The sequence below is a fragment of the Bufo bufo genome, chromosome 3 (assembly GCF_905171765.1).
Source record: "Bufo bufo chromosome 3, aBufBuf1.1, whole genome shotgun sequence".
In the NCBI taxonomy this organism is placed as follows: domain Eukaryota; kingdom Metazoa; phylum Chordata; class Amphibia; order Anura; family Bufonidae; genus Bufo; species Bufo bufo.
In genome coordinates, this window is record NC_053391.1 from 690,514,181 (window position 1) to 690,535,913 (window position 21,733).

General features: G+C 44.0%; 2 protein-coding genes across 2 annotated transcripts in view; one reads left to right on the top strand and one right to left on the bottom strand.

Annotated features, from left to right (window-relative positions):
• Positions 1 to 2,813, top strand: part of PGM2L1 (phosphoglucomutase 2 like 1) — a 29,356-nt gene extending 26,543 nt beyond the window's left edge. The window contains exon 15 of the mRNA XM_040426550.1: positions 30 to 2,813. The gene's annotated coding sequence lies outside the window, so the exon portion shown is untranslated. The remainder of the gene's footprint in view (positions 1 to 29) is intronic.
• Positions 2,814 to 9,789: 6,976 nt separating this feature from the next.
• On the bottom strand, positions 9,790 to 11,161 carry LOC120994073 (olfactory receptor 51L1-like). The gene has a single exon (XM_040422531.1). It carries the CDS (start codon positions 10,798 to 10,800, stop codon positions 9,790 to 9,792), a length of 1,011 nt encoding a protein of 336 aa, XP_040278465.1. The 5' UTR covers positions 10,801 to 11,161.
• Positions 11,162 to 21,733: the final 10,572 nt, after the last annotated feature.

A 21,733-nucleotide genomic window follows, 5' to 3' on the forward strand; every position in this document is an offset into this window, starting at 1 on the left:
GTTTCAGGACACGTTTTTTACAATTCAAGGGGTTTCCAGCTTTTGGAGCCATCAAGTCCTTTGGGCCGGACCTGTGCCCCTCAAGCCCCTGAACGTAAAGAGAGACTCGCCCGTCCGCGGGCCTGTCTACGCAGGCTGGGTCCTGTGACCGCTGCTGCCAATCGCAGGCCTTAGCGTTCAAGATGCTGAGGCCCGGGATGGCCAGCAGTGACATTTGTGACAAATACTCAGCTGTGCAGACAGGAATGGATCAGCCTCTGAATAGTAACAGTGTTTCCAATCACTGACGGCAAGCAGAATTCTTGAAAATGGCTAACTGTTAATGATATGGTGGGATGGGACTGGGCCGGTTCTCCCCGGGGTGCTCCTGGTCCCTCATTCTTCTGAGCGGTGATTTTGGCGCAGTCCATCCCTCTCCGCTCTCATATGCGACATCAGATATGAAACGCGTCGGCTCTGAGCATCCACTACATGGATCACATCGGACGTGATCTTGCCGGTGTTCTCTGCGCTTTATATCCAGTACAATCCTTCCCCGCCGCAGGAAGAACCACTGCAGAGCCCACATCAGAAGTATAAAGCTGCTGCGTCGGTCCGCCCTGGAGAGGCAGCTCCACCAGTGTACAGGTGAAATCCACATGTAATGTTCTCTTGTACTCCAGTCACATCCAGAGCTGCAGCCACCGCCACATCCTGTCTTGTGGTACAGTCACCACCGAAGCTGCATTCAGAATAATGGATATTTAATGATTTCTATACACTAAGAAGCATTGTGGGAGATGTAGTGTTTGCACCACTCACTGTACATGATTATAGTATAATCCATAGTGCATTGTGGGAGCTCAGCCAAGCTATTCAGGCAGCCAAAAGAATTTTGAATGCAGCTCTTGATGTAACTGGAGTACGAAGCTCTACACCAGTACAAGCTGTGGGCACATCACATGTAGCTTTGACCTGTATGTTGGTAGTAGGAGCTTGGTGGCTCTTCGGGTGGTTGACCTCTCAATGTCGGAGTAACCACTCGTCACTGCTCTGCGTAGCCATCTTGAGGATGCCCGTGGGCAGTCGCTGCCCGCTGGGTGTCCGGGCGCGCTGTGCCCGTACAGTGACCGGGCTCCATGTGTCTCTATTGAAGCTTTTTGCACTGTGATTCATAATGGCTTCCCCGAGGTCTGGAGAAGCGGCCGGCCCGGGGTTGTATTGCACTATGTCTCATTGCACTATGTCTCATTGCACTGCTCTTGTCTATATATGGACGCAGCATCCTCTAGGGGGCGCTGCAATGTGCCTAGGTTATAGCCAGATTGTTATATTGCTTTCTTTACATTGATTTAATCTTCATTAGGGCTCATGCACTGACATGTACTTTTTTTATCCGCATCCGATCTGCATTTTTTTAAAGTCAGATGTGGACTCGCTGACTTCAGTGGGGCCGCAAAAGATGCGGACAGCACACCTATGAGGCACCCTCTATAAGGGGCCGGCCGTTCCGTAAAATATGGAGTAGGCATCTATGTTTTGTGGATCCGCAATTTGCAAAACTGCCAGTGGTCGTGTGCATGAGCCCTTATTGGCGTCTCCGTGACTTTATAAGGTGCTTCTCGCGAAGCTTTCACATTCTGCTTAGCACTGGATGTCTTCTCCCCACGAGTCTGTTGTCCTGTTTACCCAAAGACTTCTTCGACCTCTTCGGTGGTGACTTACCGAGGTCATCGATGTTCTCACCATCTCCAGTTTCCTAGGAGTTTGAGAAGACCAGTTATGGTTGGCTTTAGACAAGTGATGGTTCTTCTGAGTCTCTGACCAGGTTTCGAGACCTGTACCTTTTTGATTTTAGGAGGTTTGCATCCCATACAGTTAAGCACGGCGACGTTGGCTGCGACATTTGCCGTAAATTTCATTGGAGTGTTAATGAAATTGAATGGGGCCTCGCTGTGCTCAGTCACGAGATGCAGATCTTCTTGTGAATTTTGGACCGTGACAACTTGCGGTTTGCGATGTGACCTTATTCACTATCATGCCGTATAACTCCAGTCTTGGTTATGTTTACGTCAGAGACTGCGTTCAAGGGTATGGTCAGTAAAAGTTCTAGACCACCCCAAGTTCCCGGTTAAAGGGGTTGTCACATGAAGACCACCCCACATATCACAATTCGTTATGCTGTATTTAAAGGGGTTGTCTAGTCTTAAAATAATAATTGGGTAAGTCATACTCCCCGTTCCCCCGCCGGTCCCTGTCGACACATGGCCGCTCAGCCAATCCTGGCAGAGGCGGGTCACCACTGTGGTCAGCGATCGGCTGACTTGTTTATTTCCTGTGTCAAGAGGGTCAGAGAAGTAGAGAGCAGCGGGGGGTCGGGAAGGTGAGGCTTTAAAAAATAAAAATCATCTGGACAACCCCCTGAAAGGACAACTTGGCTGTGGGTGTAAACCCCGACGGACCTCTCTGTACACAGTTACACTTCAAACGAGCTTTAAAGGGGGTGTCAGAATAAAAAAAAAAAAAACGGCAGCTTTTTTTTTTTTCCCACCAGTCCACAGGCGGTGAGTGGTATCACACCACCCCCCGGTCACTTTAACCTGCTTTAATATCACATACAGCCCAGGTGTGGCAGAAAGCCACCATGTTTTTCCTTGACACATCGAGACGTTCAGCTCTGCCGTATAGACCTGTTCTTTCATGTTTACCTCAGAATAGGGATAATTATTTTGTACACAATTCTGTTGCCGTTAGCGCATTGTTGTGTTTTTTTTTATTTTTTATTGTGATATTTTGTGTAACTGGTGTGCAAATAAACTCTGGTTATAATTGGATGTGGGGATGATTACTTTTGCAATGCGCCTATATACAGTCTACATCGAGACTCGAAGGCCTTACGTGTATTGGGGAGGTCGAGGTCTTGGTCAGGATCATCCATGGCAGACAGTTTGTCACCCACCACCGACCTATATTTGGACATGAGATCAGAAGAGAGGACACTGGTGATGGGAACCACCCATGTCCTTCAGGAGATGCAGCAGAATGGTCAGCGATGTAGTCCAAGACACGACAAGACATCTTCAGGTACGAAGGTGGAGAACGCACTACTGAGAAGCCAAAATTCTAGCTAACTGAAGCTACAACTAGGGGGAGCTGTAGAGTCTACCCAAGACAGGTTTGTCCACTTCGTCTGTTGCATTTTAGTTTTCTTTACATTCCTGCCTTCCAAAAAAGTAACTTTTTTTTTACTTTTCTGTTCACACAGCCGTATGAGGGCGTTTTTTTTTTTTTTTATGCAGGATAAGTTGTACTTTCTATTAGCACTATTTCATATTCCATACAATGTTCTGGGAGGTGGAAAAAATTATTACCGGGGCAGAATTGAAAAAACGCAATTGCGCCCATGATTTACGAGTCTTGTCTATAAGATGCTCATTCTGCAGGTCGGCGCCATACCAAAGGTTTATCATTTTTATGTTCTAATATAAAAAAAAAAATCCTTGCCTGACCATATCGTGACAGACATAACTTTTTAATATAATTACGTCAAAAAAGTGAAAAAAAAAAAAAAAGTCTCTACCAGGTGGATACAAAGAGCAGTACCCTGAATGGATCACTTTTTTCGGATGAGTCTACAGAGAAGGTTTTGATGATATCACTTAATGCCAGTCTGCTGCATCAAAAGCTAGCAAGCTGTTTTCTTGTAAGATGTCATTTTCACCTTTTACTGTGGTGGCCTCACCTTGAGTATACCATCCAAAAATTCTATAGCTGAGCTCTGGAGAGAATAAAGAAGAAGCCTAGTCCCAGAAAACCTGTGTGGGGGGGACAAAACTGCACCTGACTCCAACAACCACGAGCTTCCACGTGACACCATACCCAAATACAAACCAGCAGAAACACTGAGTGCAGTCACCACAGGAGATGCAGCAGAAGCGTCTTGGGTATTATCGAAGTGTTGTCCACAATAAGTTGTGGCAAGTAGCTAGTTAGCGCGAGCCATCGTACTGTTACTGCACAGGAATGGGGTGGGCTCAGGAGCTGTGCCTGCGCCATCACCTGCAGGTGCTGCATTGTACTGCTGGCACACTATCACTGATGGATGTTTTAACCCCTTGGATGCCACAGTCAATGCTGACCGTGGCATTAGAGGGGGCCCTATGCCATGGACCATGGGATTCCCCGATGGCAGGCTTCCAGTGGGTTGATATGGCAGTCCAAGAGCTAACAATGGCCTCCAGGGCCTGATAGGCTGCCAGTCAGTTTTAGGGCTCATGCACACGAACGTATGTATTTTGCGGTCCGTGAAATATACATCTGACGTCCGTGTGCATTCCATATTTTATTGAAACGGAACAGCTGTCCCCTAATAGATCAGTACTATCCTTGTCCATGATGCTGACAATAAAAGAACATGTTCTATTTTTTATTTTATTTTTTGCGGAACGAACATACAGAAACGGAATGCACGTGGAGTTTTTTTTGGTAGACCCATTGAAATGAATGGTTCCGCAAAAAAAAACCCTGAGCGGACACGGAAAGAAAATACGTTCTTGTGCATAAGCCCTTATACTGACACTAGTAGAAGGACCCGGCTTCGCACAGGTATATTTTAACTATTTCAATTAATGTTTGTGTGTGATTAAAAGATATCCACAGTGTCCTCCCATAACAGTGACCTCTACAGTGCCCCACCCTACATAGTAGACCGTAAGGGTACTTTCACACTAGCGTTTTTGTTTTTCAGTATTGAGTTCCGTCCTAGGGGCTCAATACCGGAAAAAAACTCATCCGTTTTATCCTAATGCATTCGGAATGGAGAGCAATCCGTTCAGGATGCATCAGTTCAGTCCCTCTTACGGTTTTTGGACGGACAAAATACCGCACCATGCTGCAGTTTCCCCTCCGGCCAAAAATACTGATCACTTGCCGGAATGCCGGATCCGGCATTAATTTACATTGAAATGTATTAGTGCCGGATCCGGCATTAAGTGTTACGGCAAAACGGATCCGGCTTTCCGGTCTGTGCATGCGCCGATCTTTAAAAATGCAAAAAAAATTTTATACTGGATCCGTTTTTCCGGATGACACCAGAGAGACGCATTCGGTATTTCAATGCATTTGTCAGACGGATCTGGATCCGTCTGACAAATGCCATCCACTTGCGTCCAGATTGCCGGAATCCTCTGCCGCAAGTGTGAAAGTACCCCAATACAGAAGTATGAGTGATTAGAGGATCGCATGTTCAAGTCCCCTAGTGGGATAGTAATAAATGTTTCAAAAAATTGCTTAGAAAAATATAATAAAAATCCAAGTAAAATAAAAAGCAGAAATTCTTTAGGCTACTTTCACACTAGCGTTCGGGGCTCCGCTTGTGAGTTCCGTTTGAAGGCTCTCACAAGTGGCCCCGAACGGATCCGTCCTAATGCATTCTGAATGGATGCGGAGCCGCTCAGAATGCATCAGTTTGACACCGTTTGTCCTCCGCTCAGCAGGCGGACACCTGAACGCAGCTTGCAGCGTTCGGGTGTCCGCCTGGCCGTGCGGAGGCAAACGGATCCGTCCAGACTTACAATGTAAGTCAATGGGGACGGATCTGTTTGAAGAGTTGACACAGTATGGCTCAATTTTCAAACGGAACCGTCCCCCATTGACTTTCAATGTAAAGTCAAAACGGATCCGTTTGCATTATCATGAAAAAAAAAATATAATTTTTTTTTTTTTTTTTTCATGGTAATGCAAACGGATCCGTTCTGAACGGATCTAAGCGTTTGCATTATAGGAGCGGATCCGTCTGTGCAGATACCAGACGGATCCGCACCTAAACGCAGGTGTGAAAGTAGCCTAATTGTGCTGAAAGTTATTTTTTTAAAAGGTAAAAATATACATAATTTGTATGGCTGTATTCTTAATGACCCGTACAATAAATTATTTATGTCACAGGGTAAGCAGTGTAAAAAGATTAATAAAAATGACCGGCTGTATTTTATTTATTCCTGCTCCCAAAGGACACAATAAAAAGTGATCAAAAAGTTGGCATCAATAAAAACTACAGTCCCCACACGAAAATAAAAGGCCATACAGCTTGGCTAACTAAAAAATGCTATGGGTTTTTGAAATACGGAGATAAAAAAAAGTTACTACTGTAAATAAGCCGTGTCCCTAAGGGTTAATTATGTAATTTATTCTTTAGCATGAATAAACATTTAGTTCAGACACTGAATTAGGCCTCATGCACACAACAGTATTTTTTCACTGTCCGCAAAACGGGGTTCCGTTGGTCTGTGATCCGTGACCGTTTTTTCGTCCGTGGGTCTTCCTTAATTTTTGGAGGATCTGGCCGTGCGGAGCCAAACGGATCCGTCCTGAATTACAATGCAAGTCAATGTGGACGGATCAGTTTGACGTTGACACAATATGGTGCAATTTCAAACGGATCCGTCCCCCATTGACTTTCAATGTAAAGTCAGGAGTTAATATACCATCGGATCAGAGTTTTCTCCAATCCGATGGTATATTTTAACTTGAAGCGTCTCCATAACCATGGGAACGCCTCTGTGTTAGAATATACCATCGGATTTGAGTTACATCGTGAAAACTCAGATCCGACAGTATATTCTAACACAGAGGCGTTCCCATGGTGATGGGGACGCTTCAAGTTAGAATATACTACGAACTGTGTACAAGACTGCCCCCTGCTGCCTGGCAGCAAACGATCTCTTACAGGGGGCTGTGATCAGCACAATTAACCCCTCAGGTGCCGCACCTGAAGGGGTTAATTGTGCTTATCATAGCCCCCTGTAAGAGATCAGGGGCTGCCAGGCAGCAGGGGGCAGACCCCCCTCCCTCCCCAGTTTGAATATCATTGGTGGCCAGTGTGCGCCCCCCCCCTCCCTCTATTGTAATATCATTGGTGGCCAGTGTGCGGCCTCCCCTCTCTTCCCCCCCCCCCCCCCCGATCATTGGTGGCAGCGGAGAGTTCCGATCGGAGTCCCAGTTTAATTGCTGGGGCTCCGATCGGTAACCATGGCAACCAGGACGCTACTGCAGTCCTGGTTGCCATGGTTACTTAGCAATATTAGAAGCATCATACTTACCTGCTGCGCTGTCTGTGTCCGGCCGGGAGCTCCTCCTACTGGTAAGTGACAGGTCTGTGCGGCGCATTGCTTAATGATCTGTCACTTACCAGTAGGAGGAGCTCCTGGCCGGTCACAGACAGCGCAGCAGGTAAGTATGATGCTTCTAATATTGCTAAGTAACCATGGCAACCAGGACTGCAGTAGCGTCCTGGTTGCCATGGTTACCGATCGGAGCCCCAGCAATTAAACTGGGACTCCGATCGTAACTCTCCGCTGCCACCAAGGATCGGGGGGGGGGGGGGGAGGCTGCACACTGGCCACCAATGATAATACAATAGAGGGGGGCGGCTGCACTGGCCATCTTCGGATCCGTCTGTATGAAAGTAGCCTACGGATCACGGACACGGATGCCAATCTTGTGTGCATCTGTGTTTTTTCACGGACCCATTGACTTGAATACACGGATCACGGAGGCGGATGACAAACGGTGCATTTTCCAAGTTTTTAACGGACCCATTGAAAGTCAATGGGTCCGCAGAAAATCACGGAAAACGGAACAACGGTCACAGGTGCACACAACGGTCGTGTGCAATGAGGCCTTAGTCGAAGCTCTTCATCTTATGGTTGTACGGATCCCGTTCTCCTGACTTCAGATCTTCTACAAACGTTCACAAACCTTCTCAGTCATCAACAAATCCATGGAATCACTGTCAATCGAGCAGATTTTACTTGGGACTACTCCTAAGTAGCAGTCCCCTGGCCTTCACACTTTAACCCCTGTACAGGGATCTGGATTTCGCTGCAGCGGAACCACCAGGCCACTACCTCCTGTACTATTCTTTGTATGATTGACAGGTACCTTACAGAGTGCCGAGGGGTAAGGCTAAACCAGTGATGGCTAACCTCTGGCACTCCAGCTGTGGTGCAGCTACGAGCCCCAGCATGCTTCATTCATTTCTATGGAGTTCTGAGAACAGTGGGCAGCACAGGGTCAATATGGAGATCGGAAGCGAAGGTTCAAATCCGGGAAACAGGAAGAAGTCGGCACATGGTCAGAGAAATGTATGATCACAGTTTAGTAGGACACAAGAGCACTAGGAACCTATTTCTACAGAGGAAGGTGCCTTAAGTACTCCAAGATGTCAACCATTGACTGTTGAAGCTTGGGGTGCATGCTCGCTGGCCTTTTAAGAGCCTGAGGGAGCATGCACGCCCTACAGGCAGAGTGAAAGAGGCTAGCCAGCAAGCAGGCTGCAGCTTGTGTAGAGGGACAGAGCTACCCCAGCAGCTGGTGAGCAAAGCAGTGACTGCCATAGGGGGGGGGGTCATGCATATCTACAGTGCTGCTCATAATTATTCATACCCCTGGCAAATTTTCACCGAAAGTTACTTTTATTCAACCAGCAAGTAATGTTTTGACCTTTTGCAAAAGCTCATCTGGACAGAGAAGAAAAAGAAGACTTCTGGTCTTCTGTGTTATGGTCAGATGAAACAAAAATTGAATTGTTTGGTCACAATGATGTTCCCTTCATTTGGCTTAAAAAAGGAGAAGCCTTCAACCCAAAGTACACCATCCCCACTGTCACACATGGTGGTGGGAACCTAATGCTTCGGGGGTGTTTTTTAGCCAATGGACCAAGGAACCTAATCACAGTGAACGGCACCATGAAAAAAGAGCAATACATGAGGATTCTCAACGACAACATCAGGCAGTCTGCAGAGAAACGTGACCTTGGACACCAGTGGACGTTTCAGCATGACAATGACCCAATACACACAGCAAAAGTGGTGAAGAAACGGTTAGCAGACAACAACATGAACGGTTTGGAGCGGCCCAGCCAGAGTCCAGACTTGAACCCAATTGGGAATCTGTGGAGGGAGCTAAAGATCAGGGTGACGGCAAGAAGACCCTCCAACCGGAAAGATTCGGAGCTCATTGCTAAAGATGAATGGGCAAAAATACCTGTGGAGACAAAAAGCTGGTCTGCAATTATAGGAAGCGTCTGATTGCTGTAATAGCCAATAAAGGCTTTTCTATTGATTATTGTGAAGGGTGTGAATAATTTTGGACTGGACACTTTTTGTTCAAATGTAAATAAAAGCTGAGAAATGTTTTTTTTCTCACAATAAAGCCTCTTGTACGTTGTCTTATTATCTTTTGGGAGACACCCATGTCATTTCCCGCCAAAAAATTACTTGCTGGTTGAATAAAAGTAACTAAGTCAAAATTTTCCAAGGGTATGAATAATTATGGGCAGCACCGTATGGGGTGTATGCGCATTGTGCTCACGCTCTGCTGTTAAAGGACAGCACAATGTATGATTATACAAGAGAAAATATGAGATCCGCACACCCTAGATGGTGGGTGCTCGTAGAGGACAGACGTCGATAGATTCACAGGAGAAATCCACGGCACACCATATGCATTTCATCAATTAATCGTTTTTAATTCATAGTAGTTTATACATCATTTTTTGTTCCATCCAGAGGAATTATTCGAGCAATATAATAGTTAAGCAGTACAACCCCAATGTTTCGGTCGGTGTCGACCTTTATCAAGGGATCTGTGACTTTGGATATGCAGGGTCTGCTCCTCCACCCTGTTCAGCATGCATTTTATTTTTTTCTGGTAAAATAAGTGAGGCTGTTATAGGTCAGTGGGGTTCATTGATTCCCCAAAATGTAATAGTCAGATACTTTTTGGTTGAATTAATAGGAAAAAATTATGATTTTATAAATGTGTAAATCTTTTTAGCTTTATTACTTGAAGAATCATTTTTGCCTTCAGAGCTTTCATCCTTATCCCAAACACCAGGGGGTTGAGAAGTGGAGGTAACACCAGAGTGGGTGTAGACAGCAGGATGTGACCACTAATGGGCAGATGGAAATTACTAATTCTATACCGAATGCAGACAAATATGACTCCGATGAGAAAGATGGAGAAGTTGATTAGGTGGGTGACGAGGGTGTGCATGGCCTTCTTACTGGATTCTAGAGATAACTTACGACAAATGAGATAGATCTTAATGTATGAGAAGACAATGAAGATCGTAGAGAAGAGGAACAAGGTAGTCATCATAAACCCTCCATAGATGTTATTAATGGACGTGTCTGTGCAGGCCAAAATAAATATAGACATGTTGTCACAAAAAATATTTTTGATCTGTGTCCCACATAGAGGAACCCTCGTGGTCAGGAGAATAGCCACCAGGATCACGATAATGGAAGCAACCAGAGATGCGGTCAGAAGGTGAGCGACTTTCTTGTTGGTCATCAGGGTGATGTACTGTAATGGATGGCACACAGCCAGGTACTGGTCGTAGGCCATGATGGTGAAGGTCAAGATTTCATAGAAAGCAAAAATTGAGACACTGAAGGACTGAATGATGCAACCGACTCTGGAGGTGGTCTTTGAAGATGTCGACAGATCCATCAGTAACTTTGGAAAGAATGAGCAACTCCCGAATACCCCGTTGCAGAGCAGATTACATATGAGGAGGTACATAGGCTTATGGAGACTCACCTCAGTTAGAACCAAATACAAAATGAAGCCGCTCAAGACGATGATGGTGAAGTATAGCACTAGAGACAAGACACAGTAGAGGACTTTATGACCTTCCATTTCTAGGAGGCCTAAGAGCTCAAAGCTGAATTCCACTGAAGATCCATTTTCCATTTTGGTTCTTTCTTCACAACTTGACTCCCTAAGCAAGATCTGATGAGGACAAGATTTAAAACACATTTATTGGGGGTCAGGAACGTCTTTCTCACCTTCCAGCAGTCTGTACACCCATCCCAATGCCTTCAGCTTCTCGTAAAGGGTGAATTGATATTATGACACAAATTTGCTGCAAAATCTGCTTGTCTTTCCTGTGGATTTTAATTCCTGTTTGCAGTGGAGGTGCTTCAGATGTCGCCCATTGCAGTGGCTTTCTCCCCTATTCAGAACACATGCATGCTCAGTCAAGGGTTAATGTGTGGGAGGCATCGGGTGGAATACCTGTTTACAAATGGACATTTGGCCCACAGCTATCTGATGCGTTTATCCAGCTTTCGTTAAACGGTCAAAACAAGGTGAATATCGATTCAGAACTAAGTGAACCCTTTGGAATTTCTTGGCTTTCTGTATTAATTACTAATGTCTACTGATTGTGTAGAATTGTGACTTGTATAACTAATAACAGTTAGTAGACAATGAAGAAATCACTGCAGCTCTCACCTCCTTGTGGAGCACGGATATTCAGACCTGGACTCAGTCTGGACCAAAATGTGAAAAAAATATATGGATTCCAGCTCTTCACAATATAAAGGCTTCTTTATTCAACTTCCTTAAAATCAGACATCAAAAAGTAGGACAGTACGTAGTTGTGACGCGTTTCGGGCTGTTACATCTTAGCCCTTCATCAAGACAAATAAACAAACCTAAAATCTCAATTTTATACACAGTCAGAAGAAACCTCACCCACCTGATTGGACAACTTCCATCACCTGGAATGAATACCAGGTGGCCATAGACTAATGGTCATGAGAGAAATAATCCGAATCAGGTGGGATGGAATTCCCAACCAATAAATCATTTATATTGTAAAGTTAAGTCATGCTTCCTATTTAACCACTTAGGTATACATGTACCAAGATTGAACATCCAATATGTTTCTCGACTGTATAATTTTTGCCTACGATCTCCCCCTCTGGCTGGAATAGTGACTCTTTCAACACCTTGAACATAAAACGCAGAGGTATCGCCCTTGTGTACTACTGCAAAGTGTGACGTGGCTGCTGAAACATTGCGCGTTAAAACATGCGGGATGTCACTCAGATGTTTACGGATTCTCACTTTGAGCTGATTTATTGTGCATCCAACATATTGTAGCGCGCAAGCTCGACACGTGATGACATAAACAACATATTCCGTGTTGCAATTAATGTATTGTTGCAATTTATGTGTGCTACCATTTGATGTAGAAATAACATCTTTACTGACTGACACATATGTAAGCAACATATACATTTTTTACTTCCACATTTGTGATTTCCCTTGGTGATTAACCACACTGGTTCACACATTGCGTTTTCCACAAAAAGGCTAGGGCTAACTTTTTGCGCAATGGTTGGTGCTTCTTTCACAATGCACCTAATACCTGCCTCTGCGATATCTCCCCAACCTTCATCAAAGCCTATCACTGGAAAATGTTTACGCAAGATATTGCAGATCAGGGGATATTCGGCACTATAATTTGTTACAAGAGTTACAGGTTCGCTCGAATCCCGAGTGCGAACTCGAACATTTTTAGTTGTTTTTTTCTTTTTCTTCGCATTCTTTGTTCGAGCGAATATGAGTGAATCTCTGTCCACCGATGTTACGTATTCCATCGCCTTACGATTATTCTCTTTCGAATATCCCCTAATCTGCAACCTTGCTGAGATATCAGTAGCTTCCTTCACAAATAGACTCAAGGAAGAGCAATTGCGTCGCGCCCTCAACATTTCCCCTTTATGGATGTTCTCGGCTACGTGAGGGGGGCGGCAGGATGATGCATGGAGTAAAGTGTTCCCCGTAGTATTTTTGCGATGTGTGCAGGTACAAACTATCTGGTTCTCTCGATCACCCCCTAATAAAAGATCCAGAAAAACAATCGAGACATAATCGCTGACCATGGTAAGTTTGATCGAGGGAACACAGCTATTCAAATATTCTACAAATGGCATCAAATCTCTTGCATCACCCTGCCAGACCCACAACACGTCGTCGATGAAACGTCCATACCATTTCATCGACATTAAATATAGGTTGCCATCCGAAAATAAAAAACTGTTCTCCCACCATGCCATAAACACATTTGCCACTGAAGGCGAGAATTTGGCACCCATTGAAACTCCAGATATTTGTAAATAATATGAACTATTAAACATAAAAAAGTTGTGTTTAAGCAAAAAATCGGTACAGATACAAATATATTCTTGAAGTTCCAAGGTATAGTTGCTGAATACATCTAAAAACCTTTTCAAGGCTGCGATCGCCAGATGGTGAGGAATATAAGTATACAATGAATTAACATCGGCGGTAACCCATATAAATTCCTCTTGCCATGCGAATTGATGGAAATTTTGAAGTACACTACATGTATCTCTAAGATAGCCCGGTATATGTGGTACAAGGGGTTGAATAAAGAAGCCTTTATATTGTGAAGAGCTGGAATCCGTATATATTTTTCACAACTAAAAACAGTTGTACCGATTGTGTTTTTTTTTTTTTTTAACGCACATTGAGTAAAGGGAGAAAAAAAAAAAAAGTGAACCTTTGAAATATAATAACCTGTAGATCCCTTAGCATCTCTCTCACGTCTTTCAGGATTGCCCGTTGGGCTCTTGCAGTGAAATTATCAGGACACCACTCCTTGGGATAGTAACCTCCTTGAATTTTCTTGTAGATATCTCTCACTCTGAATTGATGGCCTTCAAGATTTTTGCTTCTGTAGCCTTTTCCAGCTTCATGCATCTGTAGAACAAATCTACTGAGGTCTCTGAATGGAGACATGGTTCATGCTAACCAGTCTTTCATTAGAAGAACAGACTTGCCAGTAACCAGGCTTTGTGTGCCTTTTATTTAATGGGCAAAGCTCCTGTGACGCTTCCAATCTCCTCTCCTTAAATGGGTTGGCTTTTTTTGACTTGGCTATTTCTGGAACTTCCACAGAAGTAAATGGTGGGTGGCTGCGCTTCATAGTGCACCCTTGTTCACTTTGGGGCTCCTTTCAATACATAGGTGTGGGATCCAGAGCTATCTGACATTGGTGTGCATATCCTAGTATCCTTTAAGGAGATGAGATTAGAAATGTGTGCTTCAAAGGTGCTTTACCCATTAAATAAAGGTACAAAGCCTGGTTACAGGCAAAATCTGAACCATATTTCCATTCAGAGACCTTAGAAGATGTGTTCTAGAGGTCTATGAAGATGGAAAAGGTTACAGAAGCAAAGATTGGGATGTCCATCGATCCACGGTGAAGAACACCCCAAAACCTATCAGGGATTACCAATTTATGGGCATAATTAATCCACTCCCATTTTGGCCCCGGGCAGTCTGAATATGCTTGGACTGTCTGTGAAAGCTAGGGACAAATCATGGAGATCTGGGACTGTCTGCAACGAGGCAGATGGCACTTGTGCCTGTGGGAAAGTCCTCCTGACTGGAAAATTTTGCTCCATCAAAATCTGTTCCCACCCTGCATCTGCAATTGTTAATGTTTAATAAAGTTTTTAACTAGGAACAAGTGGAACAGAATAGGCTGGGAAGCTCACGATGTGGTCCCTCATATGACTCCTCATTTCAGGCGTGTAAGACATCTTTACAGACTATGTTATTCAATTTACCAGAACCTCTTGCCCTGTTGAATGTCAAAACTCCTGATTCCACCTCCTCTGTGCATGTGCCAGGGAAACAAATAGTTCTGACCCCCCGTCCACAGCACCCGAGCTGTGAAAGCAACGTCCTAGCCATAGACTAAACTGGAAACCTGACAAAGCACAAGACGTTGGTGGAAGCAGGATTTTCAGAAGAGGAACGTTGGGTGACCAGGTTCCCAATTGGCCGATCCACATAATTTCGAGACCTAAGTATATTAGAAACTCTCTTTTACAGGTGAGATTTGAGTAACTAGGGTGGATTTGGAAGACCCCCTTAAGAATTGGAGATGAAATCACAATTTGGAAAGGATCCACCCAGCTTTGACTGATATCATCTTGATTTTATGAGGTCAAAATAAGTTATGGAAAATATTGAGGATGAATTAAAAAAATTTACAGAAATTTGCAAAAACACAAGATATGATGCAGTTAGATTGCCAGCAATGCCACCTGTCAACAGAGGAAAACTATGGCAGTGCTGACATGGGGCACACTTACCTGTGGGTGTTACTGGGTGGCTATTGAGAAATAAATTACCAGAGAACATCCAGACTGATATCTCAGAACCCAAGGCCAAAAAGACGGCCTGCAACAGTTAGTTGGGAGTCAGGACCTATGGCCAGGTTTGGCACATGCAGCTTTCCTGGTGCCTACACCAAACCTGTTCACATAGCTGGATTTGAACACACCCTCAGACTGCCCCACCAGAGTGGCAGAGGATCCTCCAGTAGACTCAAATTCTGACACCCTAAAATGGCCTAAAGGTCCATTCGCTAGCTGCTTAGAGTAGACACATTTAGTGCAATTGTTTTCTGATTTTTTCTCATTTTGGGTTAAAAAATGTATTTTTTACTGGGTTTCATGAAAAATCGGCAGTTTTTGTGATACATGGTTTAAAAATCTGTCTGTTTGCAGAGTATCACTTCTCAGTCCTGTTAGCTGACAGCTCATGTTAATTAACACTAATTTAAGCCATATTTTTATCAGTTTGATAACAATTTTAGCTATAATAAGTATTTATTAGTTCAGGAGATCAGAGATAAGGCTTAACACGAGCCACCAGCTGAAGGGACTGAGAAGTGATAGAGGGGTTTAAAAAAATCGCTCTCCAAAAAACTGCTGAAAGTTTTTAATAGACCAATTGAAAACATTATTTTTAGCTCAAAATGAGAAGAATGCAATCATAAACACATTTCCTCAAAGTTGTCCATAGCTTTTAATGTGACTTTTTGACCTCAGAACCATATTCCCACCATGTCTTGTGTTCTTCTAACTAAAAGACTTTTGCCCCATTTCTTCCTTAAAATATTTCCCCCAAAAAACGGCTTCTGTAAGTGTAAGTCAGTGCAGAGATGCTGGCACTACCCGCCTCCATAGCTCACCAGTTCTGCAGGACAGGCCCTTGCCAGAAGATGCGTTATGTAAACCTGTGGATGGTGGTCCTGTTACGCCTCGTCTCTGTGCCCTTCTGCTTCCCCAGCATCATTCAGCTTCATTGTACACGGTCCATGTATTTATATCTCCACACGTTTCCCTAGAGTTTTCCAGATTCAAAAACCCCCAAAGGATAAAAGTCATCAACATCAAGAAATGAGCAGTTTATTACCGACGGAAGGGATTTCATTAACCCCTGTTGAAGTAAAGAAAACAGGAACCAAACTCCCACCTGAGAGCGCGCAGCAATAAAAGTTCCCGCAGCTGATACAGTTACAGGATCCATGTAAACTGCATAATAATATATCAACAAGATAACACCCGGTTGCCAATATTAAAGGGGTTATCCAATGTCTAAAACATTCCCAGACCCCTCATATAGATTATACTTACGTCGCTCCTGATCCTTGCTCGTCCCCCCCCCCCACCGTCACTGGATGTTTTGGTCCGTGCTAGGGTTGTCACAATACCAATAACAAAATTTAGATTCAATTTTGGTCCGATAAAAAAGAATTTCGATACTACGCGATAAAAATAAAAAAAACAAAAAGCTGCATGCTTTCCGCATTTTATGGAACATTCGGCCTATAATAGAGGAGTCCTATCCTATTTTTAAGGGGGACAAGGTTACTAAAAAATGGCGACTCACAAATTTTTTATTTATTTTTTTCTGTTACGGCGTTTACCACATAGGAGATATTTTTTTATATTTTAAAAGTTCGGACTTTTTTGGACATGGCGATATGTAATATGTTTATTTTTTTTATTGTTTACTAGCAGAAGGACTCGGCTTCGCACGGGTATATTTCATCTATTTCATTTAATGTTTGTGTGTGTCATTAAAAGATATCGACAGTATCCACTATAACAGTGACCTCTACAGCACCCCGCACCCTCAACAGTGAACTCCACAGCCCCTCACCCCACCGCAGTGCCCCGCCTCCTTAAAATGGGATCTCCACAGCAGCCCATCCCCTTAACTTTGACCTTCACAGCAGCCCATCCCCTTAACTTTGACCTTCACAGCAGCCCGCCCCTTTAACAGTGAGTTTCACTGCATCCCACTCCCTTGACATTGACCTCCTCAGAGGCCCGGCCCCTTAACAGTGACCTATACAGCACCACGCCCCTTAACACTGACCTCCATAGGGGACCGTTCCCTTATCTATCACCTCCACTGTTCCCTGCCCCCTTAACAGAGACCTCCACAGCACCCGTTCCTTTAACAGTGACTGCCACAGTACCCCGTTCCCTTAAAAGTGACCTCTACACTACCCAACTCCCTTAACAGTGACCTCACAGTGACCTGCCCCCTTAACAGTGACCTCCACAGTGCCTGCCCCTTTAACAGTGAGATCCACATCAGCTGCCCCTTTAATATTGGCCCCTGCCCCCTTAACAGTGACCTGCACAGCAGCTGCCCCTTTTAATAGTGGCCCCTGCCCCCTTAACAGTGACCTCCACAGCGCCCTGCCCCTTTAAGGCTAGGGCTACACAACGACATGTGTCGCTTGACATTTTATCGCACCAGTGTCATGCAACAATTGTTATAACAATAGGCTATGGTGTCGCACTGCAACATGACAGTCGCAAAAAGACCATCCAAGATTGATTTTTCTGTGACTGTTGCAATCGCAGCATGTCGCAGTGCAAAACCATAGCCTATTGTTATAAAAATTGTCGCGTGACATTGGTGCAACATCAATGTCGCAGTGTAGTTGTGCCCTGTGTATCGTGAGACTTAATGTCGCGTGACACATGTTGTTGTGTAGCCCTAGCCTAAAGCTGACCTACAGCAGTGAAGAAAAATGGCTGGGTTGTTATGGAAACCTGGAGTAAAACTGTGTGTACTTGGAGACTAAGGGCCTGCGAGCTTCTATTGGCTGATAAGGCACATGTGACCGTGTGTATGGCAGTTGGGATTTGAAGCAAAAGAGTTGCAGGCTTGTATTGACTAATGCAGGTCATTTTTGGGAATATCTCAGGAAAGGTACGTCCTAGAGAGCATATACCCGGTCTAAAACCTTCCCGGACACCTGATGTACATGTCTGCCAAATTTGGTGAAGATTGGTCCACTCGTTTGGTCGCGCATAAAGAACAGACAGAAACTCATTTTTATATATATACTAGCAGAAGGACCCGGCTTCGCACGGGTATATTTCATCTATTTAATTTCATGTTTCTGTGTGTCGTAAAAAGATATCAACAGTTTCCCCCATAACAGTGACCTCTACAGTAACCGCCCCTTTAACAATGACCTCCACAGTGTCTGCCCCTTTAACAGTTACTTCCACAGTGCCCGCCCCTTTAACAGTGACCTCCACAGTGGCCACCCCTTTAACAGTGGCCTTCATAGTGCCTGCCCCTTTAACAGTGACTTCCACAGTGCGTGCCCCTGTAACAGTGACATCCACATTGCCTGTCCCTTTAACAGTGACCTCCCCATTGCCCGCCCCTTTAAAATTGACCTCCACAGTGGCCGCCCCTTTAACAGTGACCTTCACAGTGCCTACTAATTTAAGAGTGACCTCCCCATTGCCCGCCCCTTTAAAATTGACCTCCACAGTGGCCGCCCCTTTAACTGTGTCCTCCACAGTCCCGCCGCTTTAACAGTGACCTCCACAGTGCCCACCAATTTAACAGTGACCTCCACAGTGCCCACCGCTTTAACAGTGACCTAACAATTTAAATAACATGATGTTACACAAATACAACCAATATCCACAATTTGGTCCACTTAACCATCATGAGTACAAAAATTAGTATAAAAAAAGATCCTATGTATCTAATCACCCACCCTCAATGTCTCGGGGCACATCCATGGCGAACAGGGCCCTGTGGCCATGTTGACCAAGTTCTATCCCATTTTGTTTTCTGACTCTTATTCTGAATAGCGAGTTTCTCAAATTTCTTCACTTTATCAACAAGTTGTTGCCGTACCGATACAGTCAGATGGTTATTTGAGCCCCAATTCCTGGCAATTACAACCCTGGCCAACATCAGCGACTTCATCCAAAGCATATTTTCTCGTCCCTGCCCATCAAATAGGGGGGCACCTAAAACAGCAGTGGTTATGTCCGGATCATAGTTAGATAAAGAGCATCTACGGAGCTCAGAAAAAACTTTGGTCCAGAAACCCTGAATCACCGGACATAACCAAACAAGGTGTAAAAATCCGCTCGTTGGGCCAGGCATCTACGACATCTATCTGAGACATTATTATAGAACCGGGAGAGAGAAGGAGGCGTATAATATAGACGGTGTAGAATCCTAAACTGAATTAACCTGTGATTCCTAGATTTAGAATTTTTTTTAATATTTCTGTATATTGCATCCCAATTTAATAGTTTATTATTCCCTATATCTTGTCCCCATTTCACTTCACTTCTGAACTTATTCATTTTACCCATTTCTTTCACAGTTGCCGCCCCTTTAACAGTGACTTTCACAGTGACCGCCCCTTTAACTGTGACTTACACTGTCACCGCCCTTTTAACTGTGACTTTCACTGTGACCGACCCTTTAAGCAGTAAAGAAATATGGCTGGGTTGTTATGGAAACCTGGAGTAAAGCTGTGTTTATGGCAGTTGGGATTTGAAGAGAAAGAATTGCAGGCTTGTATTTGGGGGGGGGGGCTCATTTTTTGGGAATATCTCAGGAACGGTACGTCCTAGAGAGCTGAGACACAGTCTAAAACCTTCCCGGACACCTGATGTACCTGTGTGCCAAATTTGGTGAAGATCGGTCCAGTCGTTTGGTCATGCATAAAGAACGTCTAGACAGACAGACAAACAGAAACTCATTTTTATATATATGAGATAAGAGATATATTTTATATGTAAAATTTGGAAAGAGGGTGACTTAAACTTTTAATATTTTGGTGTTTTTTGTAATTTTTTTACTTTTTATTTACTATTAGCCCCCTTAGGGGTTAGAATCCTTGTCCTATTCACCCTAATAGAGCTCTCCCTGCTGAGCTGGGCTTTGTGCACACAGCAGCAGGGAACTTACCATGGAAGGCTTCAGTAGTGTCCTGGCTGCCATGGTAACCGATCGGAGCCCCAGGATTACACTGCTGGGGCTCTGATCAGAAGCTGCCACTGCCACCAATGAATATACTGAGGAAAGGGGGGTGCCATTGAGCCACCAATAAATATAATTAACCCCTTAATACAAATGTAGGCGGTGGATGTCGGCCATATCACACAGCCGTCACCCGGCCTCGATGACAGGGATACCGCCGAACCGCGTCAATTAAATCCTTAGGTGCCACACCTGAGGATTTAATTGACTGGGTTTGTGGAATCACCGTGCCCTGTCACTGAGGCGAGGTGCTGGCTGTGTGACATTTGGTCAGTTGGTGGTGCAGTGGCCACAGCCCCTCACCTCCACTTACATTGGTGGCAGCAGCAGCCGCGTCACAGCGGGGAGGGAAAAAAGGGACTGCCTCCTTCTCCACTGTGCCGGCTCAGGAGAAAATGGTGCACGCTAAGGGGGGCGTGTGCCATGATCCCTAACAGATACTAGGCTGTGCAGTAGCCTAGCCTGGTATCGGAAAATAGTAAATCCCAGTATTGGATCGATCCGGGTGTAAAAGTATCGATTGGGTATGGAACGTTCAATACCCGATGCAACCCTAGTCCACGCAATGGGGGGATGCAGCAGTGGCCATGCAGGGATCTGGAGCAACGCAAGAATTATCTACATGAGGGGCCTGGCATTGGAGGGACATTAGATAACCCCTTCAGCGATTTTCCGCTTTTGCAGTTTCGTATTTTTACTCCCTGCCTTCACAAAGCCATAACTTTTATATTTTTCCGTTCACATAGCCATATAAGGGCTTTTTTTTTTTTGCGGGACAAGTTGTAATTTCACCATTTACTGTTGCATTCAATAAAGTGGGAAGTGTTAAAAAAATTTCAAATGAGGTGGAATTGGAAAAACCCCACAATTTTGCAACAGTTTTTGGGTTTTGTTTTTAACGGTGTTTCCTAAATGGTAAAACTGACTTGTTCTTTTCATTCTCTGGGTCAGTACGATTACAGTGATACCACATTTATATAGGTTTTCTTGTGTTTTAATAATGAAAGAAAACTTTGGCTTATTTTTTGCGGGACACTTTCTAATGCCAACATTTAATATGGCCTACAATGTAGTGGGAAACGGGGGAAAAAAATTCCAAATTGGGTGGATTTGGAATAAAACACAATTCCTCCACTGTTTTGCGGGTTTTGTACCTACGGCGTTCATTTTGTGGCAAAACTGACCTGTGCACTTCATTCTTTGGGTCAGTACGATTACAACAATACCCCATATGTATAGGTTTTTTATGTCTAAATAGTTAAATCTACTGAGCTGTGTGGGGGCTCATTTTTTGCGGGACGATTTGCAGCATTTATTGATAACATTTTGTGTGTGACTTTCTGATCACATTTTATGACATTTTTTGGGTAAGAGAAGCAATGAAAAAAGGGTGAATCGGCCATTTTGAACCTTTTTTCGGTTACACCATTCGATGTATTGGAAAAATGTTTATATATTTTAATATTATGGGTGTTTTCGGACACGGTGATGCTCATGACGTTTATATTTTTTTGTTATTTATGCTTATGTTTTTTTAATTTTTATATATTTGTTAAGTTTTTTTATGGTATTGTAGCTCATGTTTGAGGCTACAAATCTCTATTTTTTTTTATTTATTCTGAACCATCAAGGTTCTTATAGATCCATAGTGAGAGGAGAATTGCTCATTTTTTTTGTTGACCTAAATAAGAATTATAGCTTCAATACCCTCGGTCTCTTCAGAGAGAACCAGCATATTGAATTCATTTACCGG

Coding starts and splice junctions, on each gene's coding strand:
- LOC120994073 (XM_040422531.1), bottom strand. CDS start 10,800: ATGTGTTTTAAATCTTGTCCTCATCAGATCTTGCTTAGGGAGTCAAGT.